The following is a 16,072-nucleotide window of genomic DNA, read 5'->3' on the forward strand; positions in this document are numbered from 1 at the left end:
CCGGTCCCTGGGCTGGCTTTCTGGGGGTGCTCCCAGGGGTGTGGCAGCTATTTGTCTCCATCCCTGGACCCAGTGGGTTGCCCAAACAGTGCCCAGGGAAGCTGGGCCCGGGGCAAAGGCCTCAGCATCCACAGCAAGCCCCAGGGACCCAAAGCAGAGAGAGACCGAGAGCCCTCAGATGGAGGCGGTGACTCCGGCCTGTGCCTTCTCGGTCAATGCGATTTGAGGAAGAAAGCATCAAAGCGGCTTTCTGGGCAGGAGAGAACCTGGAGAAGGCTTAGCTGCTCCTGGCTCCCGAGAGTTCAGCTGGAAGGTCGGGGAGCCTGCCTGGGCCCCACTTCCTACCCGGGAACCTGGGTGTGGTGGGGGGGATTCTCGCAGACCAGACGCGCCCTGTCTCCCAGCACAGAGCGAGTGCTAAAGAAGCCCTCAGCAGCTCTCGGCCAAGGCCCCGCGGCAGGGGCCCTAGGGAGGAGGAAGTGGCAGGGGCAGCTGGGGCCCGGCAGGTTCCTGCCTGACAGGCCAGCCCACGGGGACGCCGCTGCAGCTCAGATGGAGCCCAGCCTGCATCCGGTACCGCGGCCGCGGCCAGCAGCTGCTTCCGGGGAGCGCGGCCTGGGCTCGGAGCAATGCCTCACCTCTCGCCCTCCCGCTGGCTGTCCTCCTGTCCTCCCGGCCCCCAGGGCCCCACGGCAGCCACTGAGCGCCTCATCTGAATATCCAAATTGTTTCCTCTGAGTGACCCCTCTCATTAGCCTTGCTCCCAGGGTGAGTGTGGAGGGGTGCAGAGGGGAGGGCGCAGCGGGGGCGGTTGGCACGTGAGGCCCTTGCTCTGCCAAGTTCCAGCCTGTGTCCCACTCACAGCAACAGTGCCAGTGTCAGCAATTAACCCACAAAAGTGAGGGGGGGACAGAGACAGAGAGACAGAGAGACAGAGAGACAGAGAGAGGAGGGGAAGGCGAGGGGGATAGAGAACAGAGTGGCTACTGAAGGCCATTTCCATGCCCTTCAGTACCACCCCCTGGCTCCGTAAGAAAACAAAAGCCACTTACGTCTGCACGGCTGGCAGGCCCTGGTGGCATCACCCGACGCCGGCTGGGGGGGTCTGCCGGGCAGAGGCTCGCAGCGGGGGCACCAGGCTGGCATTTGGAGCCGACCAATTCCAGAGCCGGCTCCGCAGGCCTGGGATAAGGAGGGTCCCTCCGTCTGAAAGCCCGGTGGAGGCGGGGTGGCGGGATGGGCCGAAGGTCCGAGAGGCCCCCCCGCTCGGTGGGATGAGCCCCCACCCCGAGCTGAGGGGGGGACGACCAAGGCCGCATGCCCCCCCCTCCCCAAGAACTGGCAAGAGCTTTTTGTTCTGCCCTAGCTTCTTCAAGGACACTCTGGACCAAGCTCCCCCCAGAACCCTGGTGACACGCAGGGGTTAGGGGAAGGGTGCGGTGGTGGAAGGAGGCAAGAGAGATAGGGAGCGACAGAGGTGACCACCTACCCGGGTGACCTGACTCTGAGCAGGCTCCGCTCTGGGTGAGGAACTGGGAGCTGGGAACAGGAATCTCCCTGTCCCTATAAATAGCGGGAGCAGCCCCACCTCTCGGAGCAGGGCCTTTAAAAAGCCCTGAGCTCCAGAGTCGTGACTTCTCCCAGAAGCCGATTCTGCTTTGGGGGACTCTCTTAGCAGAAGCACAGGAAGGAAGGACCACGTGACTTTCCCAGAGTTGTGAAGGATCCCAATTGCTGGGACACAGGGCGGGAAAGCCCCCGTGTCTCTTAGACAATGGATAAGGAGGAAACAGGGATGGAATGAAGTGGAATGCTGTTCCTACGGAAGCCACTGGCTGTAAGATACCTCTTGACTCCCTCTGGGGTCAGGGCCTCCAGAACCAAGGGTGAAACTCCAAGTGGCCTCAGGTCCCACCCATGGAGATGCTGCTGACACTCTTTTAAACCAGAAAAAAGATCAAAGCTGTCCTGGAACCTACCCCATACTTCCGTGTGGCTACTTTGCTATTTTATACTGTGTACGGATAAAAGCAAAATGATCATTGTCACACTGCATATCTTTTCTAAATATTTTCACTGTGAAAGCAGGTGGCCGGTGGGGATGGCTGTGCAACAATGTGAATGTTGCTCATGTCACCGAACTGTACACGTCAGATTGGCCAAGATGGTAAATCTTGTTCTGTATAGTTCCCCACAGTAAGAGAGAGAGAAGGAGAGAGAGACAGGCAGAGAGACAGAGGGAGAGATAGAAATAGAACCAAAGGGACAGAGAGGAGACAGAGAGAAAAAGGCAGAGACAGAGGGGGTAGAGAGACAGAGAGACGGAGACACTGAGAGACAGAGGGAGACAGAAGAAGACAGAGAGCAAGAACCAGCAAGCTTTGGAACAAGAGAGACCAGAGCTGTGTGCCTTGGACTATCCAGTCCAGGATTGTTGAGGGGTCTGGACCAGGGTCTGGTGACCAGCGAGCACTAAACACTGGTTAATGCCATGATTGAGCCTATCACCACGCAGCACTTTGGGCAAAGCAGGTCAGAAAGCAGAAGCAACCTGCTCCAGTCCACAAGGCCATTTGGCCACAGAGTCACCACAATCCCCTCAGCCCAGTACCATCCTTACCTCCGGAAGTGAGCACATGCTAGGAACCAAGATTCCAAAACACCTGCCCCCCGCAAGGGCTGTTTGGGCACAAAACTCAGCCCTGAAAAGGAGCTCCATCTCCCCTGGTGCCCCTCTTCCTCTCCCCAGCCAGGGCCCAGGGGCCAGAAGACAGGGGCAGAGGGGAGGAGAGGACTAACGGGGTGAGTGGGTAGCAGATTTGGATTTGGAACAACAAAGATGAAAGAAGGACTACTCTGTTTCTCGGATGGTGCTTGGAAAGGAGAGCAGAAGGAACGCAACGAGGTCCTCACCGGAGCGGCGGAAATCCGGCGGTTCTTGCCTGGGGTCTTATTTTTCCCGTTGGCGTAGCGGGAGGTATAGGTGCGCGGCGGCACCTGAGGGGGCATGGTCTTGCTCCGGGCCACGGGTTTCCCAGGAGTGTCCTTGCCGCCGAAGTCCAGGGGCCCCCGGCCCTCCTTCCAGCCCCTGGTGGTGTCACGCAACATCTCCGCATCGTAGGTGGACTTCAGGTTGAGCCGCGTGATCGCATCATTGATACCGTCATAGTCCACAGGCCCCAGGAGGCGTCCCGGACCCCCACCCCCCCGCTCCTCTTCCTCCTCTAGGATGCGACGCCCCAGCAGTTTGCCCGGAGGTTGCTCTACCAAAGAGAACGTGTTGATGTCATTGGACTGGGAGATCTTGGAGGATGAGGGAGACCCCTTTCTGGGAGGCAGCGGAGGGGTGTCCCAGATAGAGACGCGGGGAGGCAGAGGAGGTGGGGACAGTTTCTTGGAAGAGCCATCTATGTCCCCTGGTCCTATGTCCCCCGGGGACAAAGAGAGCCCCTCATCTGAACCATCAAAGATGTAGAGATAGTCTCGAGCCAGAGAGCCTTTGGGCCAGGGATCTGGGCCAGGCTGGGAGCCCTGGGAGGTAGAGTGGTTGGATAACCCTTCCTGCGGGGAGAGTGAGTTGTAATTGAGGGTAGGATCGGAGCCAGAAAGACCATGTAAGAGCTTGAGGTCCTTCTGCCTTCCTGCCGGCTTGCTGTAGAAGTCTAGGACGGGCTCTTCCCAGCTGATGAGAGAGGAGTCTGTGTTCTGCTTGGCTCTGCTCTCCTCCTTGTCGTGCCGGAGCCGGGACAGCGCGTCGTACTCCATCTGCAGGGCTTCGGCCATGGCCAACTCCTTGCGGCTGATGCCCACCGACTCCAGGGACTTCCAGTGTTCCCCATTGCCCTGAGTCGAAGACATGGTGAGGACAGGGAGCGGAGGAGACAAGGAAGTCTTCTACTTCCTCCCAGTGTCAGGTGTACAGGATTCTGGCATGGTGTCTGGGCACCTGCAGGTGAGGGGTTAAAAATATCATTCAGCCACAAAAAGACTTGAACTAATAATGTGACCTGGGTGACATAATCTGGGCCGCTGCCTGCTTCTCCAGTGGCTACAACAGATGGAAAGAAACAAAAAGATGGAGAAAAAGAGAGATACCAACACAACTCTACTGAATACATCCAGCCACCTTTCCATTCATCTACAGATGTCTGGTCCTTTGCTCCCACCCTCCTCTCTCTCCCGTGTATCCCGAGGAAAGAAGGAGGCACCTCGCATCAGCCAAGAGAAGATGGAAACAGGGGCTCTTTGATCCGTTTAAAGAGGACCGTTCTTGGGGTGCCTGGGTGGCTCAGTTGGTTGGGTGTCTGCCTTTGGCTCAGGTCATGATCTCGGGGTCCTGGGATCAAGCTCCACATCGGGCTCCCTGCTCGCAGGGAACCTGCTTCTCACTCTCCTCCCTGCTCATGCTCTCTCTCACTGTCTCTCTCTCAAATAAATAAATAAAATCTAAAACAAACAAAAAATAAATAAATAAAATAAAGAGGACAATTCTCATACACTGGTGGGGAATGTGAAGTGGGGCAACCACTTTGGAAAACAGGCAGCCTCTTGAAAAGGTAAACATCCACCTACCATATGACTCAACTATCCCACTCCTAGTCACTTATCCAAGAAAAATGAAAGCACATGTCTGCACAAAGACTCATATATGCATATTCATGGTAGCCTTATTTGTCATATCCCCAAACTGGAAACCCAGGTCTGTCCATCAACAGGGGAATGAATTAAAAAATGTGATTATGTCCACAAAATGACACTAACTTAGCTACAAAAAAGAATGAATTACTGACACATACACTAACATGGATGCATCTCAAAATAACTATATCTGAGTAAAAGAAGCCAGACAAAAAAGCACGAATATGTAGGATTCCATTTATATAAAATCCTGGAAAATGAAAACTATCTACAGTGACAGAAAGCAGATCAGTGGTTATCTGGGAAGGAGGGAAAAGAGAGATGGATGACAAAGAAGCTTAAAGGACACTTTTGGGGATGACAAATATATTCATTAGATTGTGGCAATGGTTTCACGGCTATATAAATATGTCACAACTTAATCGGATTGTATGCCTTAAATAGGTACAGTTTATTGTATGTCCATTATACCTCAATAAAGCTATAAAGTTATAAAGTGAAAGAGAGTCCAAGGAAACAGACCTTGTAACCACTCAGACTGCACTAAGATCCTCCCCAAATACACCAACATGAGCAATAAAACAAAGCCTGGCAACAGGTGAGAGCCAGGTACCTGATGGATTACAGGCGTGCCATATGGATTCCCCTTGGCCCTCAGGAAGCCGGGCAGGAAGGCAGGAACCCCAGGCCAGCTGGTCCTGGCTGCAAGCAGCCCCCTTCACACACTCCAGAGTTGGTATCCTTTTCTTTAGAGGCCATGACACAAAGATGGCACTGAATGAACGGTTGTCGCAACAAGGCTAGCCTGGCCCAGCAGTTCTCAACCCTGGTTACCCGTTAAAAACACCAGGGGCACTTTTTAAAAGTGCTGATGCCTGGGTACTCTTAAGAGATTCTAATTTAATTGGTCTGCGGTAGAGCAGTGGTATTTTTTAAAACCCCAGGAGATTCTGGTCTACAGCCGAAGCTGAGAACCACAGACTTCTGTGTGTATATGGTTCAGATTAGGTTGGGGGAGGCGAGTGTGAAGTGGCCACTTCTGACCCTTAGCACCAGCAGCCAAGAAGTTCACGATTTCATACAATTCCCAAAAATGATTCATTGTATTGTACGGCTTTACCCAGCAGGTAATCAACATGAAGCATGTTGTTCCTAAAAAAAGAAATCTGAAAATATCAAAAGGAAAAAAGGTTCAGGTAGATACTCGGGCGGCAAGCTCTAGCAGGTCCCAAATGAGTTAGGACAAAGGTATCCCTTGACCTGAGGTGCCTGCCCAGGACCCTGGTGTCTCCATCAGGCCCAGGCTCAGAACCCTGGCCTGGAGGGCTGAGGCTAGCTTAGAGAATCTTAGCAAGTAGTTCCCCAAAGATTGAATAGCCCAAGCCCAGTCTCGGGGCATAGCCAGTGGCTCTCTGCCTGTGGAGTTTGTCCCCCTTCAACAACTCCTTATAAATTACTTTTTACCCCCAGAGGGTAAGAGGGAGTCTTACCATTTGAAATTCAAAGGAATTGGATGAGCAGATGGAGAAACCCAGAACACAGCTCCTGGGACTTGGGAAACTGGTCCCAGGAAAAGGTCCTAGTACTTTAGACAGGAGACACCAGATAAATGCTCCAAGCTGGACCAAGCCTTTTATTCCAGAGAGTGTTAAGACTAGGGGCCTCATTTTTGGTCACACACACACACACGGCTGTCTCCTCTCTGGCTGCACAGTTTCCTGGACTCTGCCATTTCTGGGCTTCTCTGTCCTTCCAGAAGTCAGGTCAACCTGTGCTCCCAGCTGTCCTTGGTGTCACAATCTCCAGGAGGCATTCCCATCAGCAGTGAACACCAGGGACATCGAGTGTGACTGGGGTCCTGTCACCAGGACAGCGGGGACGTGCCCTGAACACCTGCTGTCCTGGGATGAGGCTGATGCTCAGGAATCCCGGGGGGGAGTGGGGGGGCTGGGCCTCTGTTCCCATGGGCAACTCGGCCCCTGAGCATCTCTGCACTCCAGTCGGGGCCTGAGGCTAATTAATTAGTACATTGATTCTGGGACCCCAGGCTCAGTGCTGCTTCCCTGGAGCTCAAGGCCCATAGGGATATGACACACCGTCCCTGTGCTCTCAGGGCTGGCCTGTCACCCACCTCCAAAGAGGCTGGACCTCTGCTGAGAGTCTTCTGTCCCAACCCAGGGCCACAGGGCCTGTGACCTCAGGGACAGAGTCCCTCTTATCTTCACCTCTTCTCCACTCAGATGTGGGACCTCTGACAGAACCTTCTGGGTCTGGTTGGCCTAGGGTAATAGAAATTCCTTCTTCTAGTCATGGGTGGCTGAAGGAACAATTGCTCTGTCCTGAACATGCTGAACACAAGGCACAGGGAGTAGAGCTGTGCCACCCCTGAGTCCAGTGTGATCCCAAATCTTTCCTTTCTGGAGGCTCTGTCTGGCTTTGGTAATTCCATCTCTGGTATGTCTCTAAAGCTCATAGGAACAGCTTCTTCTTGGGTTTCACTGGGCACTGCATCAGGCTTTTTAACCTGCAGGACCAGACCTGTGATACACAACTCATGACTATAATAATAATAACAAATCAAATGATTTTAGAAACAAGTTTATAGACCCCTATTCAACTGAAAACAGAAGGCATTTCTTTTCCATTGTTTTTCCATCCATGCTTTTAACCCTAAATTCCATCCATTTTCTCTCTGCAATAAACAGAGATCTGACCACCACCACCAACAACAAAAAGACGCCTAAGTGGCTTAGTTGGTTAAGTTGTCAACTCCTGATCTGGACTCAGATCATGATCTCAGGGTCGTGAGATGGAGCCCCACGGCAGGCTCTGCGCTGGGTGTGGAACCTGCTTGAGATTCTCTCTCCCTCTCCCTCCGCCCCTCCCCAACTCCCCACTTGCATGCGTGCTTTCTCTCTCTTAAAAAAATAAATAAATAAAGATTTACCTTCCTTCCACCAGGCACCATTATGAAAAGGAAAACTGAAGCCATCGGAAATATTCTAACTTCCTGCCTCTCTTACACACCAATTTATCCACACTTGCATGCAATCTCCCTTTCTTCCTTTCAGTCTCAGGGGAAGTGGGTTCCTGCCTCCTGCTGAGGTACAACCTTCTTGTGCGCTTGCCCCATTCACTGGATCTCCTCCAGGAGGATGCCCCATGAACTTCCCTTCCCTTTGCTGTACCTTCACCTCTTCTCCTTACTGGGGTCTCTCTCTTCAGCACATAAACATGTTAAGGCTGCTTCTAGCCTTAAAAACAAAGAATGAAAACAAAACAAAACAAAACAAAAAACCCTACACCCTAAGCGCTTTCTCTTGCCTTTTGCCCTCTAGCCAGTACCTTCTCTGTCTTCCTTCCCAGCTAAGCTCTACAAGAGCACAAGACACGTGAACTTTCCCAATTCCCGTTTACCCTTCAATTCACTGTAATCTGGCTTCTGTCCCCATCCTTCTACGAAAACTGCCCCAGCAACAATGCCCAGGGCCATCCAGTTCCACAGGTCTTTTTTTTTTTTTTTTAGATTTTTATTTATTTGTGAGAGAGAGAGAGAGAGAGAGAGAGAGAGAGAATGAGCAGGAAGAGAGGGGGCAGAGAGAGAAGCAGAATCCCCGCCGAGCAGGGAGACGAGGGGCTCGATCCCCGGACGCTGGGATCATGACCTGAGCCAAAGGCAGACACTTACAGGGCTGAGCCACCCAGGTGCCCCTCCACAGGCATTTCTATCTGCCCAGACATGGCTACTACATTTCGCTCTCCAGACCCTTTCCTTCTTCCCTAAACCCTCTACCCCTTGGCTTCCATGACACTACTTTTTTCTTGTTCTCCCCCTCCTTCTTGGTCCTGCTCTTCCTTTGTCCACCCCTGAAATGTTGGTGTTGGCTCAGGACTCCATTCTCAGCCACCGTTTACACCCTCTGCTCGGGCAACCTTGTCTCTCATCTCCTATTCGTTCCACTCATGTGTCAGAGCGTATCCAAAGGGGTATCTCGCCCCTCAAGTTTATATGCCCACCCATATCTCAAGCCCCAAATGTCCACAACTGAACTACCACCTTGTCCTTCCCCTTCCCACAACCTCTCCTCTCTCCTGGTTCCCCACCTCAGCAAAGGGCACCAGCCAGTCGTCACCCAAGCTAGAAACCCGACAGCCACTCCAGATTCGTCCGTTGCCTGGCCCCCACAGCCAGTCACCAAAGTCTTCCTCGTGAAGCGACTTTTCCTCATGAGTATTCCCGAATCTAGTCGTTCCCACTATCCCAAGGGCAGCAGCCCTCATTGAGCCCTTATCTTCTCCCATTTGAGCTATTGTAATAGGCTCCTAACAGTTCTTCCTCCTAATCTGCCCCTCCTTAAGGCATTCTCCCCAGAACAGCCAGAGGGCTCTTTCTAACAGGGTAAACCTGATCATCCCACTCCCTGTTTCCACCCCTTCAAAAGCTCTCTATTTGCTTCCTTTACAAATCCTTTATCACCTGCCCTATCTTCCTCTCAGCCATTCATTGCCAGGTACTCAATACCTCCCTGTTTTGCTCAACATCTTCCTTCCCCTGGGCATGCCCTTCCCAAATCACTCTTGCTTTCAGCATGTGGGACTCAAGTAACTCACCCAGCTGACTTTGCTCAGACATCACGTTCTCCAGGAAGCTTTCTCTGAACCCCCAGATTGGACTAAGGGCTGCTTCTTTATGCTCCCAATAGTACCCTTTACATACCTCAAATACAGTCTTAAAATAGTATATTCAAAATTAAATAGATATGGATCTGTCACCCCACCACGACCACCATTACGCTCCTTAAGTTCCAAATTCACCTCATTTCCCTTGAGAAACGTACTTGAAATGGGATGGAAAGACAGCACTTTCTGGTGGAAAGGGTTTTTAGACATAAGACCAGTGATCAGGAGGCAGCTGGTGCCCTTCCTTGGGTCCTACAAACACGGGACTGGGTATCACCTCACTGGGCTGGGTTTGGCATCTGTAAGGACAGGGTGGGTAGACAGACAAGACCACCCCACAAAATGCCTTCCAGCTCTGGGCCTCTGATTCTAACCCATTGGTTTCCTTGAGTCAAATTTCTCAGAGGACTCCAAAGTCACATCCCAGAGCAGCCTTAGCCCTGGGAGGAAAGAGAAGAAAGGCCCACAGGCGATCCAGCAGGCCTGGCTCCTGAGGTTCTTCCAAAACTGGAATTCAGACGAGGAAAGCCGAGCTACCCTCCTCTAACCACCGTCCCCTGGCGCCTGGCCAGGACTCCACCAGACTGCGTGTCAGCCGTGCAGAGAAGGAGGCCCAGCCTGCTGACAGGTCCCCCGCGCCAGGGGCCACACTGGCTCTGCTCACTCTGATGCTGAGGGACCCGAGGTGAGGAGGCGGACAAGCAGCAGGACCAGGAGAGCCACCCCCGACGGTGGAGTGAAGGTACAGAGCGGCAGCCATGCGCAGCAGGGGGGAAAGACAGAAGTCAGGAGCAACATTCCCAACAACCTGGAGCTGGAGTGAGCTGGCTTCCTCGAAGAACTCAAGCCCCAAATTTCAGTTTCTGGGACGGGTGGGGAGACACAAAGCAGTTTAGGAATCAGATTCCCGCCTCCCCCTCCCCTTCCCCAATTCAGCTCCCTCTCCCCCAGCCTCTGCTGGGTTGACAAATTAGAAATTGCTCTGTTCCCGTAGTCCTCAAGGGCTCCCAGGGATTCTGGAAAAAATTCACGTAGGTCCCAGGAAAGAGGTGGGGTGGGGAGGGCCGGGGTCTCTGCAGCCCATCCAGGAAGAGAGAGCTGGGGCCAGTACTACGGTGTTGCACAACTCCAGGGGGCAGCCACACATTTGGAGTCTATATGAGTGCCACCCTCTGACCACAGCAAAGAGAACCATGAGAACGGCACCCCCTGGAGTTGTCCACCCTGGTGGCACTGGCTGTGTTCTTTTCTCAGGTCCATCTTTCAGAGAGCAGATGCAAATTGTCCGGGAGACCACTCTCAGCCAGGTTCCCTTCACCACCCACCCGCAAGCGCTCACTGTCTACACCTCCCCACATCGGCGCGCTCTCTTTCTCTGCTTAACCATTTGCAAGGAAGATGCAAGCACTTCACCTCTAAACACTTCAGCCTGAATCTCTGAAGAACTAGGACACTTTCCTACATAAACATGACGCCGTTAGGACACCCACAACATTTAAGGTTGACACGATAATATTATCTAATACACAGCCCACATCTGAACGCTCACAATTGTCATCTGGGAAGTTTTTCACCAAACGTACGGATTCCGGGCCCCTCGTCTGGAGGGTCTGACTCAGCAGGGTGAATCCATGGACTCTGACCATTTCAAAGCCTCCCAAGCAATACAGATACGCTGCCAGGTTTAACCCTACGGACCACAGTTTCAGAACTGCCAGGAAGACAAGAGGCAAGTGGGGGGAAGGGGACCCCACCAAGCCCCAGGCAGTCAGCTGGTGAAGGAAGAGGGCATGCTTATGGGTGAGCAGGTCGGTGCCAGGGTCTAGGCAGCACCAGGCACCAGCAAGGATGGCTGGAGGCCAGCGGGGGAGGAAACGGGGTCAGGGCAGAGCCACACAATGGTCTGGAGTCAAGGGCGGAGAGAAAGGAGAGGACACTCCCGCTAGTGAACTGGCTCTGCTCAGTCCCTGTGCCAGAGAGGGTGGGGCCCCAGGGGCCAGCAGTGATCCCAGCTGTGGGCAGAGCGGGCCTCCTGCTGCCTGGTGGGAGGGTGCCTTTTCAGAATGGCTCTGCTCAGCCTGATGGGTCTGGGTCATCTCCTCCCACCCAGACCCACAGAACTGAATCTTGATGGCCACTGAGTACCAGCTACATGGCAGGCGCCATGCTTGTCCTCGAAGCATTCAGATGACCTCAGCACAGTTCCAGGGAGCTTACCATCTAGCACAGGTGACAGGCGTAAATAATTCAATCCCCTCCCTCCCTTGGGGCACAAAGCAGGGAAGCACCACATGTCTTGGCAGGGAACATGGAGAGCCGTCAAGCAAGATGGTAAAAAAATATATGAAGGGTCTCAAGCCCCCAGCCTTGGGCATCCCACCTTTTAGCAGTTTTTAATAATGGAAGAGGACTTAATTCTAGGACTACCTAGGAAGGGATCTTCAGCACCTCCTCTCAGAATAAATGGGTCAAGGAGTTAGAAGCCATTCAGACTTAAACCCTTTGGCTTCCAGAGTTTTGTCTTCAGAGGACCCCTGCCCCTCTCCACCCCCCAACACCCACACTCACCCACACCCAAAATCCCACTGGCTTTGTAGCCAGGGACCCATCCCCCACCCCTTGCTCCATATACCTGCTGCCGGGCTGACCCACCTACCATGCCCCCGCCCCCACCCCCACCCCCAGAGGCTCAGCTTTAGCAGGGAAGGTTAGCGTGCCTTGTGTCACGAATCCAACAGGCAAGTGTATCTGAAAGGTCAACTCCCTGTCTCCCTCCAACAGATAATCCACCTGATCCTGGCTTCTGCATTGAAAACCTATAGGTTGTGCACAGGTCTGCGAGCTTCTTTGATGTCAGGCCCATCATTGGATCACATGCACCAATAAGGTCTTTTTCTTATCTATGTTCCCTCTCTGTGGCTATCACTTGGTTCCAAGTGTGGGAAGACAGAAAACGACTGTCTGTGCTTTTTTCCTACTCACCCAGCCCCTCTCTAGCATCCTCTTGGCCAGATTAAAGCAGCCCCACATGGTTCAGTCTTTGCTATTGGAATTTAACTCTCCATCCCTGGATTCCCTGGGCCTACCCTGGACATTCCACTCATTTGAAGCCAAAGTTGATACCAGAGTTAGTAGAGGGCTCTCTGGGTCCTAGGAGCGCAGAGACGGGTGCTCGGAGCCTGTGTGACATGGCTAGATAGGGCTGGGTTTGCATTCAGAGCCTGAGAGTCCTCAATCGCAGCTCAGAAACCATGGGTGCAATTGGTTCTGTACACACACACACACACACACACACGCCCTGAAAATCACCGATCCTACCACAAACCCTGCAGATTGAGGACTTGAGTAAGAAGAAAGTCAGGGATGGAAGAGTTCAGGCAGCTCGTGGCTCCTTTCAAAACTTTCCTTCCTAGAGCTCTCGATGTAGATCAGACACTGGGAGCTGGCAGTCAGCTGAATGGAACCCCTGGCAAAGAAGGAAGAAAGGTCTTGGCAGCATGTGGCTCTCTACTCCAGGAACCATCCCAGGAGCCAGAGCAGCCACATCTCCTCTCTGTCTGGTCTGAAACTCCACCCCCCCCACCAGCCCTCCCCCCCCCAACCCTCCCCACCTGCCCTGAGCCACCGCAGCCCATAGAACCAGCCCTTCTAGTTCTGATCAGCTGGGTTCCCTGCAAGCAGCACGGTGGTTAAGAATTACTCTTCCAGCTTTCTTGGCCCTCCAGAGAAAGGCAGTGGGACAGGATGGCAGTGGGGACAGGGAGGGGGGGAAGGAGCTCCCTGGGGTGACCTTCCCTGGCCAATCCTGGTCTCCAGCTGAGAGGATTCCTAAGGAAAGCTCTTTACAAACAAGATTCACACCAGCCCATCCTGTGTCAGAAAAACCACCCCAACATTGCCAAACACCAGCATCTAAAAAACCTTAATCTCTCTGAGGGTATGGAAGACCCCATGAAGTATAAAGGAAGCCCCTCCGGGAGGAGGATGTAAGAAAGTGGGTGGCGTGGGGGATGGGCACACAGCTGCCCTCACGGCCTTTGCCTCCTCTCTTCAGCTCTGCTACACAGTGCCATTTGCTTCTTGCAAACCGAGGCCTCCCGCAAGGCCTGTGCTGTCCCCTGTCACCTGCAGCTCGATCTCCAGTCCAGCTTCCCCAGCTTGCGTCCGTTGGAATCCAGTTCTCCAGGATTCCTGTGTGGGCTGGGGAAACTCCCTGGAGGTGGCCAGCCCATTAAACAGAATCCAGAAAGCAGGTCACTACTGTTCCCATCCAGCCATGTCACCAAAGGGAGAACAGAACACACCAGTCTCTCTGCTCTGCCCGGAGGACCCACCGGAGGGAAGAGATGAGAGGCAGTGTGGAGACACCTCACTGCTCCCGTGCTCTTGCCCCAAGTCCTCATGCGGGACTCAAGGCCTCCTGGGCTGGGCGGGGCTAACCCATCAGAGTCTGCAAGAAGGACGGAGCAGCGCTTCACATTATGGCCCGAGCCCATGGCAAGGGGAGGGGGTGTATCTTGGGGTAACTGCAGAGGCACTGGACTAACCAGAGTGCACTGAATAATGCCAGTGGGACCTCCTCCAGAAGGACATCCTTGTTGGGGATCAGAGCTTGGATTTTTAGGGAGCATTTCCAATGAATTCAATGCTAACAATGCTTTGGTTGTTTTCTGGTAGCAACTTCTTAGACATCTGAAAGGCTCTCTCTCTTCTCCATGACAGGGTCCTCCTGCCTATTAGAGACGAGCAGACCGAGGCCCACTAAGGGTCAGTGACTTTGCCCTGGGTTTCACACTGGAGCTGCGGCAGAGTGGGGAAGGGTCCACAGACCCGATGTGGGGAAGCTACATGGTGCTGACACTCAGGAACAACCCTGACCCCAGGCCTGGGCTGTCCCCCAACAAGTACACGCCTGGCCCAGATGCGCCAGAACCCCAGGATGAGGATGAGAAGGACCCGGAAAACTGGTCCCCAGAATGATCCTGCACACAGAGTGCAGAAAGTGGGGCCGGCAGCCCCCATGCAGTGGTGCTGTCCGTGGGAAGGTTGGGGGCGAGTGCCTGTAAGCCTGAGTGAGAGAGCCGGGGGCAGGGACAGGCTGTGTGGGCAGTGGGCTGCCGGCAGCTGAGAGCCACCTGCTTGGCTGGGAGGAGGGCAGAAGGAGTCAAGCAGAAAAAGGCTGAGCTAGTCTTCCATGGGAACCTGAGCTGAAGCCCAGACCCCACACACACGCCCAGGGCCAGCTCCCTGCTCCCTCCGGGTAGGAAGGCTCTGCACACTCCACGAGCCCTGCCCACTGTCTCTCTGCCAACATGGTCCCTAAACCAGCAATCTAGACACGTGATCTGATAATAAAGAGTGTCTTCAGTTAGTGCTAATTTCCCTGATCAAGAAAATTTCTGATAAACTAGTCATTCTCAGGGTCCTGAAGCCATGGTATCACACAAACTACACATACATCCACACCTTCCCCCACGCACCCCACACCACTCACTCCCTTCCCCGTGCACCCTCCACATCCCCTGAGACCTAGCTCTTCCACATCCTCCCTCCCCACCCTACACACACCCCTACATGCACCCCACACTCTCCATGCCCCGCATACCTCCTACAACCCCCCACACCCTGCACAATTACCCACATCTGCCCCTGCATACCCCCATACCTTCCCCCCCCCCCCCACACACACATCTCCTCCACCTTGCTCCCACCCTCATCAGCTCCCTGAGGAGGAGAGGGGAGGGGAGGAGAGGAAGCCGGCTTAGACACCATGAAGTCACAATCTTAGTGTCACTGGCAAAGAAGTCTGAGAAAAGTAGACAGAAGGTTGAACCCGGAAGAAAAAGGGAAACAGGAACTTTCGGCTCCTGGGCCTTCCCCGTCCACATTCCAATACACTGGAGGCAGGCCCGCAGGGCACCAGGAAGCCAGAATGCCAGGGAAGGGACACCAGGCAGATGAGCCCAGGAGGGCCTTGGCCCAAAGGCCACCTAGCTTCTGGCAGGCCTCAGAGGTGGTCGGTTATTTCTTAAGACAGGGCACACTAGAGAGGCCCTGGGGGTCCCTGCAGACCAGGGTGGGAAAGGAAAGGAAAGGGGTGCCCCTCTCAAGCAGCCCCCATCTTACAGCCCAGAAAAAAAAACCCACACATACAAAGAAAACACTCTGAACATCTGATACTAATTTACACAGGGGTGTTAGAGGCCAAGGTGTTAGTCCCACCCAGGGACATTGAACATTTACATTTAAAAAGCAGAGTCTGAGGAGAGGAGTGCCCAACCCAACCCATTCTGGAAGTGGTAAGGGAAATTTCTAGTGGCCTGGGAGGAAGGATCCATTAAAAGGTAGGCGGGGTGGATCTCTGGTGCTGTCCGTGCCTCTTCAAGGCTCCTCTGGTCTCAGTGCCTGAGGCCCAGGCGTCTCTTGCCCCTGTCCAGAACACGTGTCCCCCTCAGTGCGGCCCAGCAGGCAGCTTGTCTCTAAGTCACTGCCCCCTCCAATCCCAGGCCTTGGCTACTGTCAGCCAAGATCGACCCAAGCGGCCACCGGCCTTCCCCCATAGCCACGAAGTTCCCCTCCACTTTTCCTGGTAACAGCCAGGATATCCTGCTCAGGGTCAGCTAAGGACACTGAACCTAGAAAGAGACCAAGGATTCCATTTTACCCAGGTCAAAGAAGAAACCACACTCGGAATGCAGAGCCCTGAGAGGGAACTAAGATTGAGACCTTCCCCAAGATGGACTCTCAGTGTTCA

At 53.8% G+C, this 16,072-nt stretch overlaps 1 protein-coding gene across 3 annotated transcripts in view; it reads right to left on the reverse strand.

The window, feature by feature from the left end:
- Window positions 1-16,072, reverse strand: part of PIK3C2B (phosphatidylinositol-4-phosphate 3-kinase catalytic subunit type 2 beta) — a 63,994-nt gene that overhangs the window by 37,822 nt on the left and 10,100 nt on the right. The window contains exons 1-2 of one of the 3 annotated variants that reach the window (XM_036075898.2): window positions 1,490-1,539; window positions 1,053-1,182 (exon numbers count right to left, since the gene is read on the reverse strand). In XM_036075898.2, the coding sequence (XP_035931791.1) occupies window positions 1,053-1,082 (30 nt within the window). In that variant the 5' untranslated portion in view covers window positions 1,083-1,182; window positions 1,490-1,539. Of the gene's footprint in view, window positions 1-345; window positions 397-1,052; window positions 1,183-1,489; window positions 1,540-2,913; window positions 3,947-16,072 lie in introns of those variants that run through there. The other 2 variants (XM_036075895.2, XM_078078292.1) reach the window with 2 other exon arrangements.

Source organism: Halichoerus grypus, chromosome 7, assembly GCF_964656455.1.
Source record: "Halichoerus grypus chromosome 7, mHalGry1.hap1.1, whole genome shotgun sequence".
Classification (NCBI taxonomy): Eukaryota; Metazoa; Chordata; class Mammalia; order Carnivora; family Phocidae; genus Halichoerus; species Halichoerus grypus.